General features: G+C 36.4%; 1 protein-coding gene across 6 annotated transcripts in view; it reads right to left on the bottom strand.

The window, feature by feature from the left end:
• LOC145986507 (dnaJ homolog subfamily C member 28) overlaps positions 1 to 21,100 on the bottom strand; it is a 70,347-nt gene extending 49,247 nt beyond the window's left edge. For 2 of the 6 annotated variants that reach the window (XM_083120588.1, XM_083120587.1), the window contains exons 1-2: positions 20,911 to 21,037; positions 18,203 to 18,352 (exon numbers count right to left, since the gene is read on the bottom strand). In XM_083120588.1, coding sequence (XP_082976714.1) covers positions 18,203 to 18,352; positions 20,911 to 20,925 — 165 coding nt within the window. In that variant the 5' untranslated portion in view covers positions 20,926 to 21,037. Of the gene's footprint in view, positions 1 to 18,202; positions 18,353 to 20,279; positions 20,392 to 20,455; positions 20,625 to 20,704; positions 20,836 to 20,910 lie in introns of those variants that run through there. The other 4 variants (XM_083120593.1, XM_083120590.1, XM_083120589.1 and 1 more) reach the window with 4 other exon arrangements.
• Between the last annotated feature and the right edge of the window lie 127 nt (positions 21,101 to 21,227).

Raw genomic sequence — 21,227 nt, 5'->3', positions numbered from 1 at the left:
TTTTGGCAAATGCACATAAAACTGATACATGTAAACCGCTTTTCAAAAAATTACGTATATTAACACTTCCAAGTTTGTACATACTTGAAACACTTACTTTCATACACGAAACAAAATCGAACTATCCAAGGAACATAGACACTCACGATTACAATACCAGACAAAAAGATAACTTCCACATTCCCAAAGTGCAGCTAACTGCATTCCAAACAGGACCTTTTTACTCAGGCATCCAGTTATACAATATATTACCAAAAAGTTACAAACATTTTGAGAGAACCACAATCTTTAAAAGTAAAGTGAAAAAATTGTTATTGGAATACACATTATATTCAGTTCAAGAATTTCAAGAATTAAATAACTTGATAAAATAAATTTAGATTGTATATACTATATAACATGTACTTTTACAGCACTAGTTCACTTCAACAAATAATTTGTCATTCTGTTTTTACTATTATATTATGTTATATTATTATAAAAAAAAATATGCCAAATTGATTTATAGATATATATTATGTGCGATGTCAACATGTTGTATTTTTGTAATGTACATGCACCAATGCCCCCAGGGGTACTTTCGGTGTGAAAATTGCTCAATAAATCAAATAAAACACAATAAATCAAATACTCTTCCAAAGATTCCTTGCCACATAGAAATGTCTTTTGGGGATCCATAGTCAATAAATACAGGAAACCTTTATCATTATTTTTTTCCAGGCTACACAAGCTAAACTCTTCCAAAGATTCCTTGCCACATAGAAATGTCCTTTGGGGATCCATAGTCAATAAATACTGGAAACCTTTATCATTATTTTCTTCCGGGCTAGACAAGCTAAACTCTTCCAAAGATTCCTTGCCACATAGAAATGTCTTTTGGGGATCCATAGTCAATAAATACTGGAAACCTTTATCATTATTTTTTTCCTGGCTAGACAAGCTAAACTCTTCCAAAGATTCCTTGCCACATAGAAATGTCTTTTGGGGATCCATAGTCAATAAATATTGGAAACCTTTATCATTATTTTTTTCCTGGCTAGACAAGCTAAACTCTTCCAAAGATTCCTTGCCACATAGAAATGTCTTTTGGGGATCCATAGTCAATAAATACTGGAAACCTTTATCATTATTTTTTTCCTGGCTAGACAAGCTAAGCTCTTCCAAAGATTCCTTGCCACATAGAAATGGCTTTTGGGGATACATAGTCAATAAATACTGTAAACCTTTATTATTATTTTTTTCCTGGCTAGTTAAGCTATACTCTTCCAAAGATTCCTTGCCACGTAGGAATGTCTTTTGGGGATCCATAGTAAAAATACCTAGGTACTGTAAACCTTTAGTATTTTTTTCCTGGTAACCAAGCTATACTCTTCAAAAGATTTTTTGCCACGTAGAAATTTCTCTTGCGGATTCATAGTAAAAATAAGGTAAACCTTTAATATTTTTTTCCCCTGGTAACCAAGCTATACTCTTCCAAAGATTCTTTGCCACGTAGGAATGTCTTTTATGGATCCAGTCAAAAAATACTGTAAACCTTTAGTATTTCTTTTCCTGGTAACCAAGCTATACTATTCCAAAGATTTTTTGCTACGTAGGAATGTCTTTTGGGAATCTACAGTCAAAAATTACTGTAAAACTTTACTATTTTTTTCCTAGCTAGCCAAGCTATAATCTTCCAAAGATTCTTTGCCATGTAGGAATGTCTTTTGGGGATCCATAGTCAAAAATTACTGTAAACCTTTACTATTTTTCTTTCCTGGTAACCAAGCTATACTTTTCCAAAGATTCTTTGCTACGTAGGAATGTCTTTTGGGGATCTTAAGTCAAAAATTACTGTAAACCTTTAATATTTTTCTTTCCTGGCAACCAAGCTATACTCTTCCAAAGATTCATTGCCACGTAGGAATGTCTTTTGGGGATCCAGTCAAAAATTACTGTAAACCTTAGCTATTTTTTTTTCTTCTGGTAACCAAGCTCTACTCTTCCAAATATTCTTTGCCATGTAGGAATGTCATTTGGGGATCCATAGTCGAAAATTACTGTACACCTTTAGTATTTTTTTCCTGCCTAGCCAATCTATACTCTTCCAAAAATTCATTGCCACGTAGGAATGTCTTTTGGGGATCGTGATAACCGCCGCTGTGCTTAAACTTGCAGAACAATTATCAATGCAAAAAAAAATTTATTAATTAACATTAACCGTGATATTTAAAATAAATACAATACAGGCGCAGAAAATCTCACTACTTCCATCACCATTTTTAGTACTTATTATTTCTCGTTGCTATGGTTACAGCAAGATGATCTGGTATTTTAGACAGCGTGATAAGATGATTATAGCAATATATATATAAAACAAACATGCATAAGTTAAAAACAACATCAATAACATAAATACTATTAGCTTTGTACGAGGGTCAATATTTATATTTTGAGCCTAACAATGAAAAAACAGGAATTTGGCATTGAAAACTGCTTTATTGTTTTTCGAAGTATTCTCCTTTATGGTCAATACACTTTTGCATTTGTTCGAACCATTTGTCAAAGCAGTTTTTCCAATCTTCTTGAGACACCTCCATAATATGGTTTTTGAACGCATGAACGGCATCTTCCGCCGATGAAAATCGTTGTCCACGCAATTTATTCTTGACATTCGGGAACAAGAAGAAGTCATTGGGTGCCAAATCAGGACCGTACGGCGAATGACCCATCAATTCGATTTTTTGACTGTTCATAAAGTCGGTTGTTAGACGAGATGTGTGACAGCTGGCATTGTCTTGATGAGGAATGATCCGATGGTGTTTGTTTGTTTTCCGTATTTGACCGAAGACCTCTGGCAAACAAATTGTTGTGTACCATTCAGAGTTGACCGTTCTACGTTCCTCTAAAGGCACCGTTGCCACATTACCAGTTTTCCTGACAAAACAGGCGACCATTTGTTTCGATGTGCTTCAAGCGCGAACAATTTTTGTTGGATTGGGTTCATCTTGAAACACCCATACAGTCGACTGCTGTTTATGTTCCAGCTCATATGCATATATCCATGATTTCATCACCTGTTACAATCTTATATACGTCTTTTGAAGCACCACGATTGTATTTATTGAGCATTTGTTTGCACCAATTGACGCAAGCATCTTTTTGAGTTTTTGTCAAATTGTGTGGGATCCAAGGAGAACATACCTTTCTCACAGGTAAATGATCATGTAATATTTTATATATGCTGGTGGAACGAATGCCTATGGTTGCCTCAATCTCACAGTATGTCACATGACAGTCTTGCAGTATTAGGTTTTGCACAGCATCAATGTTTTCTTGAACAACAACTGATTTTGGATGACCTTCGCGAATCTCGTCGGTGAGCGAATGGCGGCCACGATTAAATTCGTTATAGCAGCGTTTCGCAGTGGCAAAGGATGGGGCTTCATCGCCAAATGTGGAAGTAAGTTGATCGATGCACTCTTGTCTTGATAATCCACGTCGAAAATCGTAAAAAATCATCGCACGAAAATGTTCACAAGTTAATTCCATTTTATTGTTGTCGCGCAATCTCCAAGGCAACATAAAAAACACAAATGAAGCTATTGACAAAACATTTGAAGTACGTTATGGTCAATAATGCCAGAAGATTCCGTGCAAACGTCAAATCGCGCCTAACTTCAATCAGTGTTGCCAAGGCTCAAAATATAAATAGTGACCCTCGTACATGACAGTTTGAGAATAAGACAGTCTCAATCTCCCCCCTTCTCCTGGTAAAAAAAATGAAGATAACATTTCTCTTTATATATATAATATATAAGATTTGAGTCCTGCTTTTAATACACACTCGTCAGGATAATGAGGAAGTTCACTTGACATAATGAACCAATTCACAAATTTACAATATTCATTTTACTAAAGTTCTGAAAATGTCATCTTAGTGTTCGAATTTACAGCTACTTATGCATCACTTCATAACAATTACATTAGTTTAAGCAATTCTTCTTTTTTCTCATCAGAACAATTAAATTTCTTGATATTTGACAAGTTCTGCCTTCTTGTTATCTTCTTTTCGTCCATAGACATCAAAATTGTATAATTGTTTTTCACAGCATCAACTATATAGGGTCCAAGCCATAATTACATAAACTTATGAATTTTCTTGTTAATTGCACTACTATGTTCATGATTTTTCACTAAAACAATATCACCTGGGGCTATCTTCAATATATTTGCATCACACTCAATAGGTTTGGACTTATATCTTTCCTTAATATGTGCTTTGGCGATAAAACACTTGTGTTTCCAGAGCACAAACTTTAAATCATCTGGCAAGCTAATTTGATTGAGAATTCAATCCTTTAATTCGTGATGAAGGAAAAGTTCACTAGGTGTGAAACCTGTTATTTCCGAAACTGAATTATTTAGAAGTACTGTTACATGATTCAAATATTTTACCCAGTCCAGATGATTTTGCGAAGTATATAATCGTAACAATCGTATTAAGTCTTTGTTGTACCTTTCCACAGGATTTGTGAAAGGTGAATAAACTGACATGGTGATATGTTTTATGTTACAGTCATCCATATATAACTTCCACTCTTGTGATTTAAATTGGGAACAGTTATCTGATAATATTACCTTACATGCTGGATAGTGGTAAAAATACTGGAGCTTTAATTTGTTAATTATTTCACGTGACGTTGCCTTCCTTACCGGATATGCCATTAAAAATTTGGACATCGTGTCAACAATTGTTAATATGTAACTATATCCTTGTGATTTGGGTAACGATCCAACAAGATCTATTGATAACATATTATGTGGAGTAGTAGAATATACATGCAATTCATCCTTACTAATTTTTGTAGAGGGTAGAGGGTTAAGATATGGTGAAGAATCCTGGTAAATAATTCCCCATTTCTCCCACTTGGAAAGCTCTTCTTCTAAAGGTTGTCTTCTTGATATTGGTATGGGATAAGGAGTGCTTGTAATAGATGTTACAGTAAGGTTCAACAATTGCTTTCCTCGGTTTATACAAAAATTGTACGTGACAATACAACAGAAGTTTAAACAAATCAGCTTTCTGTGAATTGTCTAAATTATCATTTCTAAAAACAGACTCATAAATTGATTTCTTAGATGGCATATATTCTACATCATCATTCAAAGTTGATGCATCACGTAACAATCTACATGAATAACTTTCATTATCATTTAATGTATCTTCGGAACAGAAGTTAGACCTTGTTCAATACTTCAAACCTTCTGTAGAAGAATATTGGTGAGCTAAAGCAATGGAAACTTTGTTTCCTTTATCATTTAACAAACTTACATTTGATTCTTTAAAATCAATTATAGCTTTATATTTCCTCAAAAATGAAACTCCTAAAATGACATCGGCATTCAACTCTGTAAGAACAAAGAATTCCATAGAAAAATATTCATGCTTTATCTGCACATTAATAATTTTACTACCAACAACTTTACACTTCTTGGATCCAGCAAAACCGGTGAGTTTTACATCTTCCACATTATCCAGTTTAATGTTGTTATCAAAGACGATAGTTTAAACCAAACGTCAAAATTTAGAACATTTGCCTGACTTCCAGAATCTATAATACAAACTACAGGTGTTTGACAAATAATTCCATGAATAACTGGAACTTCATCTAATGGAACCGGAATATCATAATCACTAACAGTCCACTCAGGTTCTTCTTCAAACCATTCCAATAAAAAATTCACTTGCAGTGGTTTCGATCATCACGTACATTCATAATTTCCTGTGTTTGAAATGAATTTCGTTTGTTCAAATTTGGCCTATCTGAAAGAGGCACTTCCATCTGCTCCTTTAATTTAAATTTGTTGTTGATTGGTAAGATGTTCCAATACCAGATTGTCGTGTAAAGGTCCTTGATACATTTCCAGGAGGAGAATTTCATATTCCAGAAGTTGTAGATGCATTTTGTGGTTGTAATGAAGTCACATTAACAGGTTGACTGTAAGTAGGAGCGAGAGCAGGAATACTGCGCTTGCCTATTGTAGAAAATCCTTCCATTCTGACTACTGTTAGGTAACTGAGAAGTTATAGCATCCTGATTATAATTCCTATTTGTAATGTCACTGGAAATACCAGAGTATGCATTATTTCTTTGGAATCTGAAATTATTTCTGTTATTATATGAAAATCCTGAATAGCCTCGATTATTTCTACGTCCTCTAAAACTACCATTGCTACCTCCAAACTGTCCATATCTTGAATTAGCATTCACAAATTCATTAGTAAAGGGTACTTGAGCATCCATCAACGAAGTCTGACTAGAAGACGAGTAAGTGTTTTTAGTGTGTTTAACATTAATTTGCTTGACACTAAATTTTGATTTCATACTGTCAGGATTCTTCTTGGGTTTATTAACCTTATTATTATTATTATTATCAGTTTCTTCCGGTAGTAAAATAAGTCCCCTTCTGCTAGTTCGGACAACATCTAATTTCCTTAACATAGTTGTTAACTGGTCCATAGAACGTATCTCATGACAAGTTATGTTATTAGCTATATTATTTGGTAACTGGCTAATAACTAATTGAATAACATCCAATTCGTTTGGGTTCTCAACTAAATTGCAATAATTGGAATATGTTTTCAATGCAAAACTTTCTAAATCAACATGTACTGTAGGATCATACTTCCTGTTCCTTAATACTGACAACTGAGACTGTATTATTTCCGGATTTGCAAATTGTTTCATGAATTCCCTTTGAAAATGATCATATGAAGAAAACATACATTTGTGAGTTCTATACCAGTACGCAGCTCTGTTGGTGAAACACTGCTGAATTCTCTGTAGCCTTTTGTTAATTGGAATGCCCATAAGATCAAGCATAGAATTAAGATGTTCTAGATATTCTCGAGCCAATTGGTCTTCTATTTTCCCAGAAAATTGGGTAAATAAGACAGTTCATTCATCTTTACATATCTGTTTCCTCCCTCCCCAACAGTAATTACAGGTAAAGACGTTGGAGAAATACAACAATCAAACTGACTTTGTGGATTATCACAGTAATTGTTATTTGTATTTGGCTCATTAACACCAATTTCAGCATTTGGACAATTTGTGCCAGTCATTAACTTTGCATCAAGCCTTTCACCTTGAAACCATGGTCTGCAAGCTTCATTCTGCAAGGAAGAAATATGACAAAACCCACACGTTTCACCAGGGACATTATGACGATGAACGACAGGAAGGTTAGGTTCTTGAGAGTGTGTAAACATTTGATTTATGTAACTATTTTCACCATCAGCAGAACAACATTGTTGAACATTGGAATGTTTATCAATATTTGCAATAGTATAATTCAATCTAGAAGTTGTCTGCATATTGTTAATCGCATAATTACTTGTGTCCCTAAACTGTACACTATTAGGTGACATATTATTTCGATAATGTTCCTCATTGCATGTTGGAATAAATATTTTGTTTCGCTTCCAGCGAACACGATTTCGAACATGCGGTTCATCGAACGTTGTTTTCACATGGGTTGTTGAAGATTCATCAGGTGAATAAGTAGATGAATTAATCACCCCCAAGTCAACTGCATTTCTAACCCTTTCACGTGATGTCTTATTTTCAGAACTATTTTGTGCAAGGGAAGGTTTCAGCTTTCCTTTCGTATTGCCTTGAGAATTTGCATAATTAGTATGTAAAACTTCAACACGAGATTCTATTATTACAATCAGTAATATACATTCCAAAATGTACATTTTCACTAGCAGCAACTTCCAAGGATGATAATCTATTATTAATATCAATTATTTTGGATGAACATACTGTAATAGATTTATCGTATTCACTAATCAAATCTTTGTTTATTAAAATTTGTTGCCTTTGAATGTCTTGTTCTGTTCGGATTTGAGAAATACTGCTATTTAAAATACTTCCCAAATGTTCATTTCTCTTGACACATAAAGGTAAAAAAAAAAAGGTAAAGTGCTCCCCTGTGCTTAGCACCATGCCATGAAGGCGTATAGGGGGTGTGGGGGTAACGCCCCACACTTTCTTGATCGTGAGTGGGGGTGATGTGATCATCATCAGGCCCCTGTCCACCTTTACCCCCCAGGGTTTCCCCCAGGTACCCATGTCATTCGACACTGGGTGGGCACCGGGGCCGCTTCCAACGTTAGAAAAGTTCCCGGATCTGAACCGGCCGGGAATCGAACCTGGGACCTTGAGCATGGTAGTCAGCCACGTTACTGACTGAGCCACCGTGGCCACTCTTGACACATTCAGAAGCTATTGAATCAAGTTGTATTTTAACATCGGAAGTCAAGTTGTCTAATCTTTGATTAACAGTATTATTTTTTTGATGAACCAATTCAAATTTCGAACTTAGGTTACTATAAATATCCAATTCCAATTGTTCAAACTGAGACTTAATATTTTTATTACACTCTGCAAATTCTTGGTTAGATTGCTCTAACTGTAATTTCATATCTTGGTTAGCAAGATCCATTCGTGTTTTTAGTTCTTCATTAGACTGTTCTAACTGCAATTTCATTTCAGCATTAGACTGTTCTAACTGCAATTTCATAGAATTTTCTAACTGAGATTTCATTTCAGCATTAGACTTTCCTAACTGCAATTTCATAACTTTTCTAACTGAGATTTCATTTCAGCATTAGACTGTTCTAACTGTGATTTCATAGACTTTTCTAACTGAGATTTCATTTCAGCATTAGACTGTTCTAACTGCAATTTCATTTCAGCATTAGACTGTTCTAGTTTCGTTTTGAGGTCTTCATTAGAAGTGACCATAAGTAATTGAATACTCTTAACAGTACTTAACAAATCACCAAAATTCGGGTTAAGAGTTTCTAGATAAGCTGGCAAACTAAAAGGATCACAATCTGGTTTGCAACCTTTACAATAATAATTTTCTAGTGTAGTTGAATAAATTGTCCAGTGAGTGACTGTAAGTTTGAGACAAGATATATATGATGCCATGATGAGCACTGTGTACACTGAACATACCTCAAATCATTGTCAGGATCATTACAACAAGATAATTTGTCAGGTTTTGTAGAACAAACATCATGTTCTGCAGTATTCACATTACTGGAAGCAACTACAGGATTACCAGCATCAAAGTAAGTAGTCATTGTATTAGCCTGAATGTTTGTTTCTTTATGCGATGATATAGATTTGCTTTGTTTTAACTTATCAGCCTTTGTGATCTTCACACATATGACGATTCACGTAAGAAGTTACGTTATACAAGGCACACTGAAGATTGTGACGTAAGTCTTTCTTCAGCATATGACAAAAATTCTGTTCCATTACAACAAACATTCTTACCACTGTCAGAAGATTGCACACTTTTTGAACAATCCTGGATTCTGGGTCACCACTCTTGATAACCGCCGCTGCGCTTAAACTTGCAGAACGATTATCAATGCAAAAAAAATTGAGTAATTAACGATAACTGTTATATTTAAAATAAATACAATACAGGCGCAGAAAATCTCACTACTTCCATCACCATTTTTAGTACTTATTATTTCTCGTTGCTATGGTTACAGCAATTTGATTTCTTATATTTTATACATTGTGATAAGATTATTATAACAATATATATATAAAACAAACATGCATAAGTTAAAAACAACATAAGTAACATAAATAATATTAGCTTTGAACATGACAGTTTGAGAATAGGACAGTCTCAATCCATAGTCAAAAATTACTGTAAACCTTCAGTATTTTTTTCCTGGCTAGCCAAGCTATACTCTTCCAAAGATTCTTTGCCAAGTATAAATGTCTTTTGGGGACCATAAGTCAAAAATAACTGTAAACCTTTAGTATTTTTTTTCCTGGTAACCAAGCTATACTCTTCCAAAGATTCTTACCACGTAGGAGGGTCTTTTGGAGATCCAGTCAAAAATTACTGTAAACCTTGACTATTTTTTTTTCTGGCTAGCCAAGCTATACTCTTCCAAAGATTCTTTGCCACGTGGGAATGGCCTTTTGGAAATCCATAGTCAAAAATTATAAGAACTAGAAATTTTTCATAGAAGGATGGTGCTGCAAATGTCGAGGCTGTGAAGCCATAGGTAAAAATTGGATGGAGCATTGCTTTGTATGTCATTATAACCAGTTCAGCCTTCAAGCCCCAGGTTGTCCCACAGACTCGTTTAATTAGTTAGGTCTTATTTTGGCTTTGCTGGTTATAATGTTGAGGTGAGCTTTCCAAGTAAGGCATTGGTCGTAAACCACACTGAGGTACGTTAATGTCTTGAAGGATCTTATTATAGAGTTATGAACTTTAATAGCTAGCAAATCAGGATTTCTATGGACCCATGAAGGGTAACCGTTTGGCAGGAATACAATTCCTTGTGTTTTGCCACAATTTATTATGAGTCCCCAAAGGCGACACCAGGAAACGAAGACATCTACTGTTCTCTGTAGGTGCTCATTCAATTGGTGGATTGGTCACCCTAATGCCAGAAAGGCAGTATCGTCAGCATATTGTAATGTTATGAAAGACCATCGGGTGGAGGACAAGGTATCAGCCACATACACAAATATAGCAGCGGTGAGAGTACTGAACCTTGTGGTACTACCAAGTGGAGAAATATTGGGTGTGATAAGCTGTTGTAGATAGATACATAGGATATTGGATTTGATGTGAAGTTATAAATCAAACGAATATAACAGGAAGGTTACTGAAATTTGGCCTGGTTGCCACACCTTATCAAATGACTTTTCTAGGTCGAATAACAATAAGGAGAATGGTTTTTAGTAGGGATGTGACGAAGTTGAAAATTTACCGATGCCGATGTACTCACCGATAATTTTTGGAACCGATACCGATGCCGATATTTAACCGATTCCGATACATAAGATTATTAAACAGAAATGGGATTGTTATTTTCAGCATGACAAAAATAAATTTGCTATGTACATTTGTATTGCATATCATATGTATACCGCATCAGGCACCTAAAAGTACCACCTGAAATAGCGAAGAAACCAAAAACAGTAGCGATGTGAGGTTTGCGGGAAACAATAATATCAAATGGGGCTCGTAAATCGGAGGTATGGGGTGGGTCGAAAAATATCGACAAATGGGGCATCTGGAGCAAAGTCATATTTTTTTAAATGGAACGATATACAATAACATGCATAATATAAAAGAGCACACACAGAGAAACACAACGCCGTTGGTCTCATGCATCTACTGCACATAGGAACGAAGATATGGCCATGTGAAAATATGTAAACAAACTAACAAGTGGCCCACTTGACCGTCAGTACCACGGCATGTACAAGTATGAGATGTCGGAAGCCATTGGACAAGATGAAGACAGAACGTGTTAAAGGAAGAAACAATACAGTAGACATCATCAGCACCATGTATCTGACAGTGTTACAGCATAATGAAAATGACCATGACAGTATGTCTAAGAACCACTGCGTAAAAAGCGAAAACCTGTCAAAGTGTGTGTTCAAAGTGGTGGCCGTCAGCTGGGATACAGGCAACGAGGCGCCCACGCAAAGATCGTTGCATAGAATGTAGCATCTCGTAGGGAAGGTCCCTACAGGCCGCAGTAATGCGGTGTTGCATATCCTCTGGAGTTGTTGGCACATCCCGGTAGACAATGTCCTTCAGCTTTCCCCACAGGAAAAAGTCTAACGGTGTCAATTCTGGGGAACGAGCCGGCCATTTGACAGGCCCTCCACGTCCAATCCAACGATTTGGAAATGTATTTTCATGTTGTAAAAACTGTATGTATCGGTCAGCATTCAGTGTCCCTTGTATAAAAAAAGGGCCAATGATGAGATGTTCACCCACTATACCACACCACACGTTCACACTCCATGAGCGCTGGCGTTCCACTTGGCGAAGCCAATGTGGATTTGTCACCGACCAATAGTGCATGTTCCTTAGGTTGATATTTCCATGATCGGTAAAAGTTGCCTCGTCAGTGAAGAGGATACGTGACAAATCGGGTGTGTCGTGTCGTGACAACCATGTGCAAAACCGAACACGGTCCACAAAATCATTCCCGTGAAGTTCCTGATGGAGGGAGATATGGTATGGGTGAAACTTGTGTGTGTGCAGAATGCGCAATATACTTCGCTGACTCATCCCAGCATCCCTGGCAATTTCACGGGAGCTAACGTGCGGATTCACAGCAACAGCAGCGAGAACATGTGTTCCACCTGCCTCACCTGTAGTTGGCTTGTTCCGCACACGTGCTCGTGGTGTTACACTTCCGGTGTCTCTTAATTTAATAAATAACTTACCAAACAGACGTCCAGATGGCTGTCGTCTGTCTGGATATCTCTCTGCGTACACACGGTAGGCTTCTGAGGCATTATTTCGGCATTCCCCATAAATCAGGATCATGTCCGCTTATTCTATGTTTCTGAACACCATAATCTTCGTTCTTACCACTACGACTCCTTGCTATGAACTAACACGATCTCGTGGACCTGCTATCAAAACTTGCTCTGCGTAAAGGTAGGTCTGTCAGGCACCTGAAAAGTCTTACATGCCGTGGTACTGACGGTCAAGTGGGCCACTTGTTAGTTTGTTTACATATTTTCACATGGCCATATCTTCGTTCCTATGTGCAGTAGATGCATGAGACCAACGGCGTTGTGTTTCTCTGCGTGTGCTCTTTTATATTATGCATGTTATTGTATATCGTTCCATTTAAAAAAATATGACTTTGCTCCAGATGCTCCATTTGTCGATATTTTTCGACCCACCCCATACCTCCGATTTACGAGCCCCATTTGATATTATTGTTTCCCGCAAACCTCACATCGCTACTGTTTCTGGTTTCTTCGCTATTTCAGGTGGTACTTTTAGGTGCCTCACGCGGTATATATATATATATATATATTCTCAAGAGATGTGAATGTACATTTGCATCTACAAAAGGTGGTTATGTGAACCTTTAAGAAGAACATGGATTCTCAAGAGATTTTACATTAGTACACAAGCAGTTTTTTGAAATGCAAAATGAATTCCTGTTCTTAATGTTGGAAATTTACTGCTGCCAGATTCAACTTCAGAAACACGAGTTTTGGAAGCACTTCAGGAAGTAATCTACTTCTTCTCTCATCGCAAATCTGTTCAGCAACACTGAACACTCAATCACTGAATACTGATGCAGCAGGTATGCCCAAGTATTTTCTCAGCACTTGCTTCAGGTTTGAATACTCATTTTTGAATTTCCAATACAACAGCAGATTATAGTTAAGCAATGTACTGTTCTATTTCCAATTTTGAGTTAAGTTGATCCTCTCAATGAGAGTTTGCAATAATTTTATTACAAAAACTCTACAATAATGATGGATCATAACCTAATTTTCAATAAATCTTAAAAAACTAAAATATAAAACTCATTAGAAGGTAAAAAACTCTAGTATAATCTGTACCAGTTTAAATATCGGATTTTTGCCTATGGCTATATGTCAATTTCTGCCGATTTTTATACATCTGTAATCGGCATATCCCTAGTTTTTAGGCATTGTATTGATTGGTAATCATAGTGGTGAGCCGAAGGAGTTGATCGTTAATACAAAAGCAAGGTCTAAATCCCGCTTGTTGGCGTGGAAGTAAGTTATTCGTGGTCAAGTGTGCATGGAAACTCTTTACCAGAATCTTTTCGAGAATTTCAGTGAACATGGAGGTAAGTTTCATTGGTCGATAGGACTTTATCGATTGTGGGGATTTGTTGGGTTTAAAAAACATCAAGGGTTTTGGGGGTTTCTATGATATAGGAAAAAACCCAGTCCGAAGGATGAATGTAAATAAGGAATAGAATCAAATCCAGGGGCAGTATTTCGTCTCTGTTGTAGCATCAGCGTCAATGGCACTGATGGGGTTGGTTAATATATCATTGTCTGGTAGAGTGTGAGTATTTGAAGGTTTTAAGGAGTAGTGATTGAAATTAAAGGAGTCAACCGGGTGATTGCGTATGTGTGGCTCTGGAGTAATCAGTGTGAATATGTCTTGAAAATTGCCAGCGAAAGCATCAGCTTCTTCATCATCAGTTTGCAGAGGTGTTTCTTGAAGGAAGATAGGGTATGAGGTAGATGATTTTTGTCTGGTTAGACCTTTGAGTCGATACCAAAATTTGGTTGTATTGGAAGAGCTATTCAGCTGGTTGCAGGCATGAGTCCAGTATAATCTTTTGTAGGTAACAATGTAATTGTGCACAGTGCGCTGTAGTTGACGATAATGTTGCAGAGAATCAAGGTTACCGGTTCGAATATAGTCCCTGTACAGCTGATGGGAACGAGTTATCATGTTAGATATTAAGGAGTAAGATTAGGTTTGTGTTTGCCGACTGGCCTTTGGCTCATTGCAACGAGAATCCCCAGTTCCCAAAAAGTGTTCTGTTTAGCAATGAGGCCATCTTCTTCGTGAACGATGAGGTAAATAAGCAGAATCATCGTTATTGGTCAAATACCAACCCATCGTGGACAGATCATCGTAAGGAAGTTGGTGCGGCAAAGGTAATGGCATGGTGTGGGATATGGAACCCCCAAATTGTGGGACCTGTCTTCATCCATGGCAACCTGAAGGAGAGCTATCTGAATATTCTCCAGGAAGATGTGTTCCCCTCACTCATGAACCCAGATGGTGAATTACCAGCCTATTTCCAGCAGGATGGCGTGCCTCAGCACTACACATTATGTGTCAGGCAGTGGTTGGATCAACAGCTCTCGGATCACTGGATTGGTCGAAGATGGCCCACTAAGTGGCCACACCTTGACTTTTACCTTTGGGGTCATCTTAAAGCCATAGTTTATCAAGACAAAATCACTGATCTCGGATATCTCCAGCACCGGATCCAACACGCATGTCACTCTGTCGACCCTGCAGTGTCATTGTGTGTCCATGAGGACTGGCTGAAATGTCTTACATTGTGTGTAGCACAGAATGGACAACACATAGAGCACATCTTGTAGCATGACAAATGTGAACTTCAACTGTGAAAATATCCTCACCAAATAAAGTTAGGGAAAAAATAACTGCATATTCTTATTTCTGAGAAAACGCACATGTAAAATGATATGCTACATGACCCCCTTCCCAGTTGAAAATCTGGATGTAATTCCAAGATGGCCACTATGATACACACTAGCCCCACCTGATGTGCCCCACCCCAATTACCCATATCTGAAATTTCATCACCCTCCATCAAGTTATTTTCAAATTAAAAGGGTGGTGCCAGACTTTTGCCTCACCCTGTATATTTCATATTTTAGATATAGTTAAAGAAAAACTGTAGCATTGAGGGTACATTTGATATGATGTATCACCTTTTTCTTTCTTTCTTCTCATTTTTTGCTTCATGTTCATGTTCAGTGGCAGTGATTAGGGGGGTACATTACCCCCTCACTTTTTGCTACTTTTGCCCCCACACTATGCTAAAGGGAAAGTAAACTGTCCTTGCACCCCCCCCCCGCCACATTTTGGTACCTTGCCCCCTGCAGTTTTGGAATCCATTCCTGCCACTGTGCATGTTTATATGTCAAATTCAAACAATGAAAATTATATTACACTATTAGATTATATTTGCAAAATATATGCAAAACTACTCTAGTTATGCTAGTGATTATATACTACATAGATATATTTAATAAGCCTACTGAAATATGAAGTTAACACTTGAGGAAAAACAATGAATTCAAAAAAGCTGACATTTTTGAAACTACTGCTTGGGTCTAGTTATTAATTCCATGTCAAAAGTTTTATTTTCAATTTAGATAGGAACGTCTTTTTACAGTAGGGAGATAAATGAAAGCTGTGGAACAAGAAAAATGCGGCCAAGTAATGTAGTTTCATTGATTTGATACACTTTGGGGAGTAAAGTCGAAAAAAGCCCAACCCCAAAAAGCCATGGAAAAAACTCCCGTATTTTCCCAAAAAAAGCAGGGTTTTTTTCAACCACTTCCAACTTTAATTTTAGGGCAATTTGTGAAAAATATAACTGTGTGCCAGTGGAAGAATGGTTCATACATTGAATACTGAAACCTGTGATATTTAATTTATGAACAATATTACCTTTCTGGTTTTTTAGTATTATGTTGAACATGTATTGATTTGTGTAACAATTTTCATTGAGGTAAAACCTGGGACTCACCTGAAGTGGAGTGTCTCTTTCATCACAACATATTACTTTCTTTAAAGATTTTTCAACTTTCTGAGCAAGTAAGAGTGGTAACATAGTTATTTTCTGTTAGGACGGTCCTTCTTCTCTGCAACAATACCGAAATCATCACAATACTTCACATAGTTTTTGAGACATAACATGTTTTGTGTCACATGGTGTGTTCAATCGTCCATCCAATTTCGGAAAATCTTCAAATTTTCAAAAATTTCTATCTAAAGTTCAAATCACCAACCCTGAGACCTTCTGTAAACAAAACCACGTGCATGCAGAAAGCATTGCAAATTCATAGAAGTAAAATAATCCAAACAAAAATCCAGCGTTGTTACAGGATTCATTACGTACGGTAAAACAACGGCCAATTTGTAGTATGAGATACGCTACCGCAAATGACATCTCACTTTAAATCCAATGCTCTTTCTTTTGTACTTATTGCTTCACCTTTATGGTTAACTCTTTGCACCAGTAATCATTTCCCATAAATTTGGCTTCTTTCTTGCATGCGAATTGAATATATTTTACTTGCATTTTTTTTTTGACAAAATGATATAACATGGTAATGTATATGGGTCAGGTATCCTATTCTACACCCTCGAATTTTCAAATATTTTTTTTTCATTATGAAGATTATGTGATCCTAATTGTGAATAATAAAAAAAATGGAGCGCGGAAAGAAGTATTTACGACTGTACAGCCGTTTAAAGTTTGAGATTTTGTCGTTTGAAATTGTTGAGTCCAAATTTCCCACCGATTCCAGGCTCCGCCCCTGGGGTAATTGACTTACCGCCCCTTCCGCTACCACGGCCCTTTTAAAGGCATGTTAGAAATTGGCCGGAGTCACCTGCCCCCAACACTATTTCTCAATGTTTTTTGCATTGACACATGAAGATACCAAAATTGAAGGCTAAAATTAAACCTAAGAAGGTAACTTACCTCTTTTTACCAAGGCCAAGCACTGAATTGCGGGTCGAAGTTAAATTTGTAAGTCAAAAAATGAAGTAACTCTTACGTTGAAAGTCCTTGTTGTCCCTTTCCACAGAATACCACCCTCCACTAACTTCCCATCATAAAAATAAGAAGTTGCAAATTATCCCATCCCACAAGTCATTTAGAAAAAACAACCCTCCCCTTTATGGCCTGCAGTTGCCAAAAAGAAATAATTAATTCCAATTTCTGAAGTCGCATAAATGAACCCAACTATAATACAGCCAAAATGCACAAATCAAGGGATATTTTTTAATTTGTTTTCAAATAGCCTACTTGGGAGAGTTTTTTTTTTTTTTTGGGGGGGGAGCAAGACACTTCATGTATGTACATGCATATACCACTTCATGTGTGTGATGCCCAGAATTATGGTAGAAAAAATCATTATCCTTGTTGAGGATCCTGTTTTAATGCCACTTATTTAGACTTTTTTTTAACTTATTTTAAAACAGACGTAACATGTATCTGTTTAAGGATCATCCTTGAGCCTTCTTCAGAGATGGAGAAGAGAACAAAGCATGGAAAATGTTAAAATAGAATAGGTTAAAAAGGGTAAAGGTTATTTAAACCAAGTTTTAACTCTTTGCATTTTCTCTCATTCCTGAAGAAGGATCAAGGATGATCTTTGCAGAAACATATATTGTAATAACATATTTTACTGATGTTACTGTAATAGACTACATCACTAAAACAAGTACACACCTTCCACTATTACACTGTAATAGGTTAAGGTATCACTTCATTGTATCAATTCATTATATTATTGTATTTCATTGTATTAGTATATTGTAATGTGAACACAAATTGACATGATGTCTGATATCACAGCATGTGAATGTAAATTTGTGATTCATGGATGAAATAAACGTGATCCAATCTTCAGCTTTACGTAGTAAGCCTTGCCATTATTCATATGTTAGATAACAAAACAAGAAACCATCGAAATTTACATATTCACTACTCGTAGTATTTGGTGAAAAATCACTGTAGAGGTTAAGTCCACTTGTTCACAGAATAATATTAAACAAAAAAACTTTTACAAACCAGTTCTTCCTCTTTCTCTGTAGCAGTGTGGTAATTTCTTTCCGAGCCAAGGAAAATGTGGGTTGCACATTTCAGGTAAGTTGTTGCAGCATAGGTTTCATTGATTGAACATCGGCTCAAGGCAGACAACATGTTAACTGGCATGATCATCTGAAAGTGTATAACTTTTATTTACACTTCAAATCCCAACAAGCAGATTTAATGAAAAATGTTATTTATAAGAAATAACTGAGAAGGAGAGGAAAAATCTTAACCTTTTATTTATTATTGGCTGATAATGTCACAGCTGAGCTCAATACAGAGAAGAAATGCAGCAATTAAAGAAATAACAATAATAAGGAATACAATATTTACCCAATTATAAATTAGAAACACACAAAATGCACTGTAGAGTTAAGTTGACACAGCACACAACTAAGCTGAGTATTTGTATTTCATCACATTAGACTATATCATTGTATTTTACTACATTTCATGTGTACATATATTGTATTTCATTGTACTATTATATTGAAATATCTATGATACTGTAAATATAAATTGACATGTTCAATATCACTGCATGTAAATGCGAACAATGTGATTCATGGACAAAATAAATCAATCAATCAATCTGATTTTAGAACCGCCATTTTTGTAGGAGGGTACAAAGTAGGGTGCAGACTACTGAACAACCATAACAATCTAGATATTTTGCTTACCACTGTATTGATAGATTTACAAAGACTGATAATAGATTGTAAGAATCACTCTGCTTGTCCTGAATTCATTTGATCAAGTGCAATGGGAAGCAGATATTGGGCAGGCAGAACAATAATGCAGCCTGGGTCTCCTTGATAGCATGCTGTCACCTGTAATCAAGGTGCCCCGGGTTCAATCCCTGTTAAAGGTACACTGCACACAGGTTTAGATCCCACTTTAAACTGTACGTCAAGTTCCAATTAGCCTATCTGAGAATAAAGTGTGCTTAACATTTTGACCATATTAACCTATTGGTAAATTTCTCGTATCGGACAAATGGATTTCTTCAAATTTACAGGAGAAATTACTTACCGAATGCAGTTTCTTTATACTTGTGGAAGTTCGGGGAAGTGTTTGCTTGCATCGTTCATTAAATTTTGCAGTTAAATCATCTATTTTTCGATATAAATATGTATGAATGGTTTGTGGGGCTATGCGTCAATGGTTTGTGGGGCTACGTAGGTATTTTTGGGTGCAGTGGGGTGGAAACACTGCATGCCGAGTACGGTAGTGAAACTGTGACCGCCATTTTGTGTGTTACCGAAGGCAAAAAGAAACGAAGAAAACTTACTCGATATGTCGCAAATAGAGCTTATTTCCGTGAAATAAGCGAAATGCCACTTTCAGCAATGTTTCTCCATGCAGAATCCGTAAGTACGAATATTCAAATTAAATCAACTAGCAAATTTCAGCCGTTTGTCCGATATGAGAAATTTACCATGCATTATTTCACCTCAGGAAATGTTCCGCATTCCAAAATAGTATGTTAGCAATGTAAAAAAGTGCGAAATATATGATTTATATGTGTCACCCCCATACTATAATAGTACCAATTGTTTGGTGGGAGATTTTCTTAAGGCCTGGTGCTCTGCGGGGCCCAAGTTCCTTTTGTTTTATTGCGATTTCATCATGCTACGAATGCACAATTTTTACATGGTTCGATTTCGATGTACGTCTGTTAACACATACTGCAGAGTTTTAGCGATTACTTAAGGTTTTGTTCAATATATACTTTCGTGGTTAGGTTAGGCAGGTTAGGTTTGGTTCCCTTAGGATTAAAATAAAGTCCCTAAATGCATTCTACTAAGGTTCCGATGTACTTCTACATTCATTCCCATGCTTCTACGATATTTATTGTCGCTTGTCGACTGAGAATATCTTGTCCATGAGAAGTGCGTAAGGTAATTTTCAAGTTTTTCAACATAACTTCTTTTTCGAGTCCAAACAGTGCTCATTATTAAGAAAGGTTAATTATTTCGTGTGACAATGATTTTCAAAATTCTACGATAATTAGTCTTTGTGCTAGGAGAAATCATAAAACAATCGGAACCGTTACCCTCTGCGGAATGATCTTATACAAATCCGGCCCTGAGCAGGAGACAAAAATCGTTATGGACGTTGTAAAAACACTAGAAGATGCTGTAAACACCTGTCCGCTATAATTTGTAGGCACACTAAATCATACTATAATGTCGAAACCAGATCAACCGGTCATTGTCGACACATACATACCTTCTCATAACATGGCCTTTTAATAACCAATTAAAGCATCCAATGACATTTCTAATTAAAGTAACATCTCTGCGTGTGTGTGTTTGTGTGTAGATAAAAACTGAAAGCTGGGATCAAAGAGAAATTCTCTCTTCGGCTGCGATTGTTTTGAACGTCACAGCTGTTTAGGCTAGTGTTGCAAACCTACGAAAAGTTGGGAGTTATGGCGAAAAGTTGGGAGTTCAGTGATTAATCTCGGCTCTATTTTACCTGTTTTGTATGAAGTTGGTCCACCTGAGATTCTATTTATGCCATTAACAATATTAGATATATAATTGTCATATGGCACCTTATCTCGTCATTCTATTTACTCTTTCAGCTCTAAATGGGCTACATCTTAACACTGCTCCCAACGCAAACCGTAAAATGTGTACTACAATGTTCAAGTTGTTGATCCTATTGGATGCACCTATTACCTTGTCCATAGGCATTTGTTCTTGTCTTCGAAGTGACTAATTTGGAATATATGAAATAAGATATTGTTCAGTCTAATAGTATGGTAGTAGCATACACACAAATATGCACTTACGGCTTCGGTTTGCGTACGTCCAACCCACCCAACAGTTCCTTAACTATTATATAAGTTTAATATCTTCCTCAACAGTTGAGATAGATCAACCATCATGTTTCCAGATCATTTAAGTTCAATTAAGGCCTTTATGACACTATATATATAACAACGAGGATACTTGTATACCAAATTCAACATGTATATATAGCACTTTATAATTTA

The sequence above is a fragment of the Lepisma saccharinum genome, chromosome 4, assembly GCF_977018435.1.
Source record: "Lepisma saccharinum chromosome 4, izLepSacc3.1, whole genome shotgun sequence".
NCBI classification, from domain to species: Eukaryota; Metazoa; Arthropoda; class Insecta; order Zygentoma; family Lepismatidae; genus Lepisma; species Lepisma saccharinum.
The sequence above is the reverse complement of the archived record's forward strand: the minus strand, read 5'-3'. Positions and strand labels throughout refer to the sequence as shown.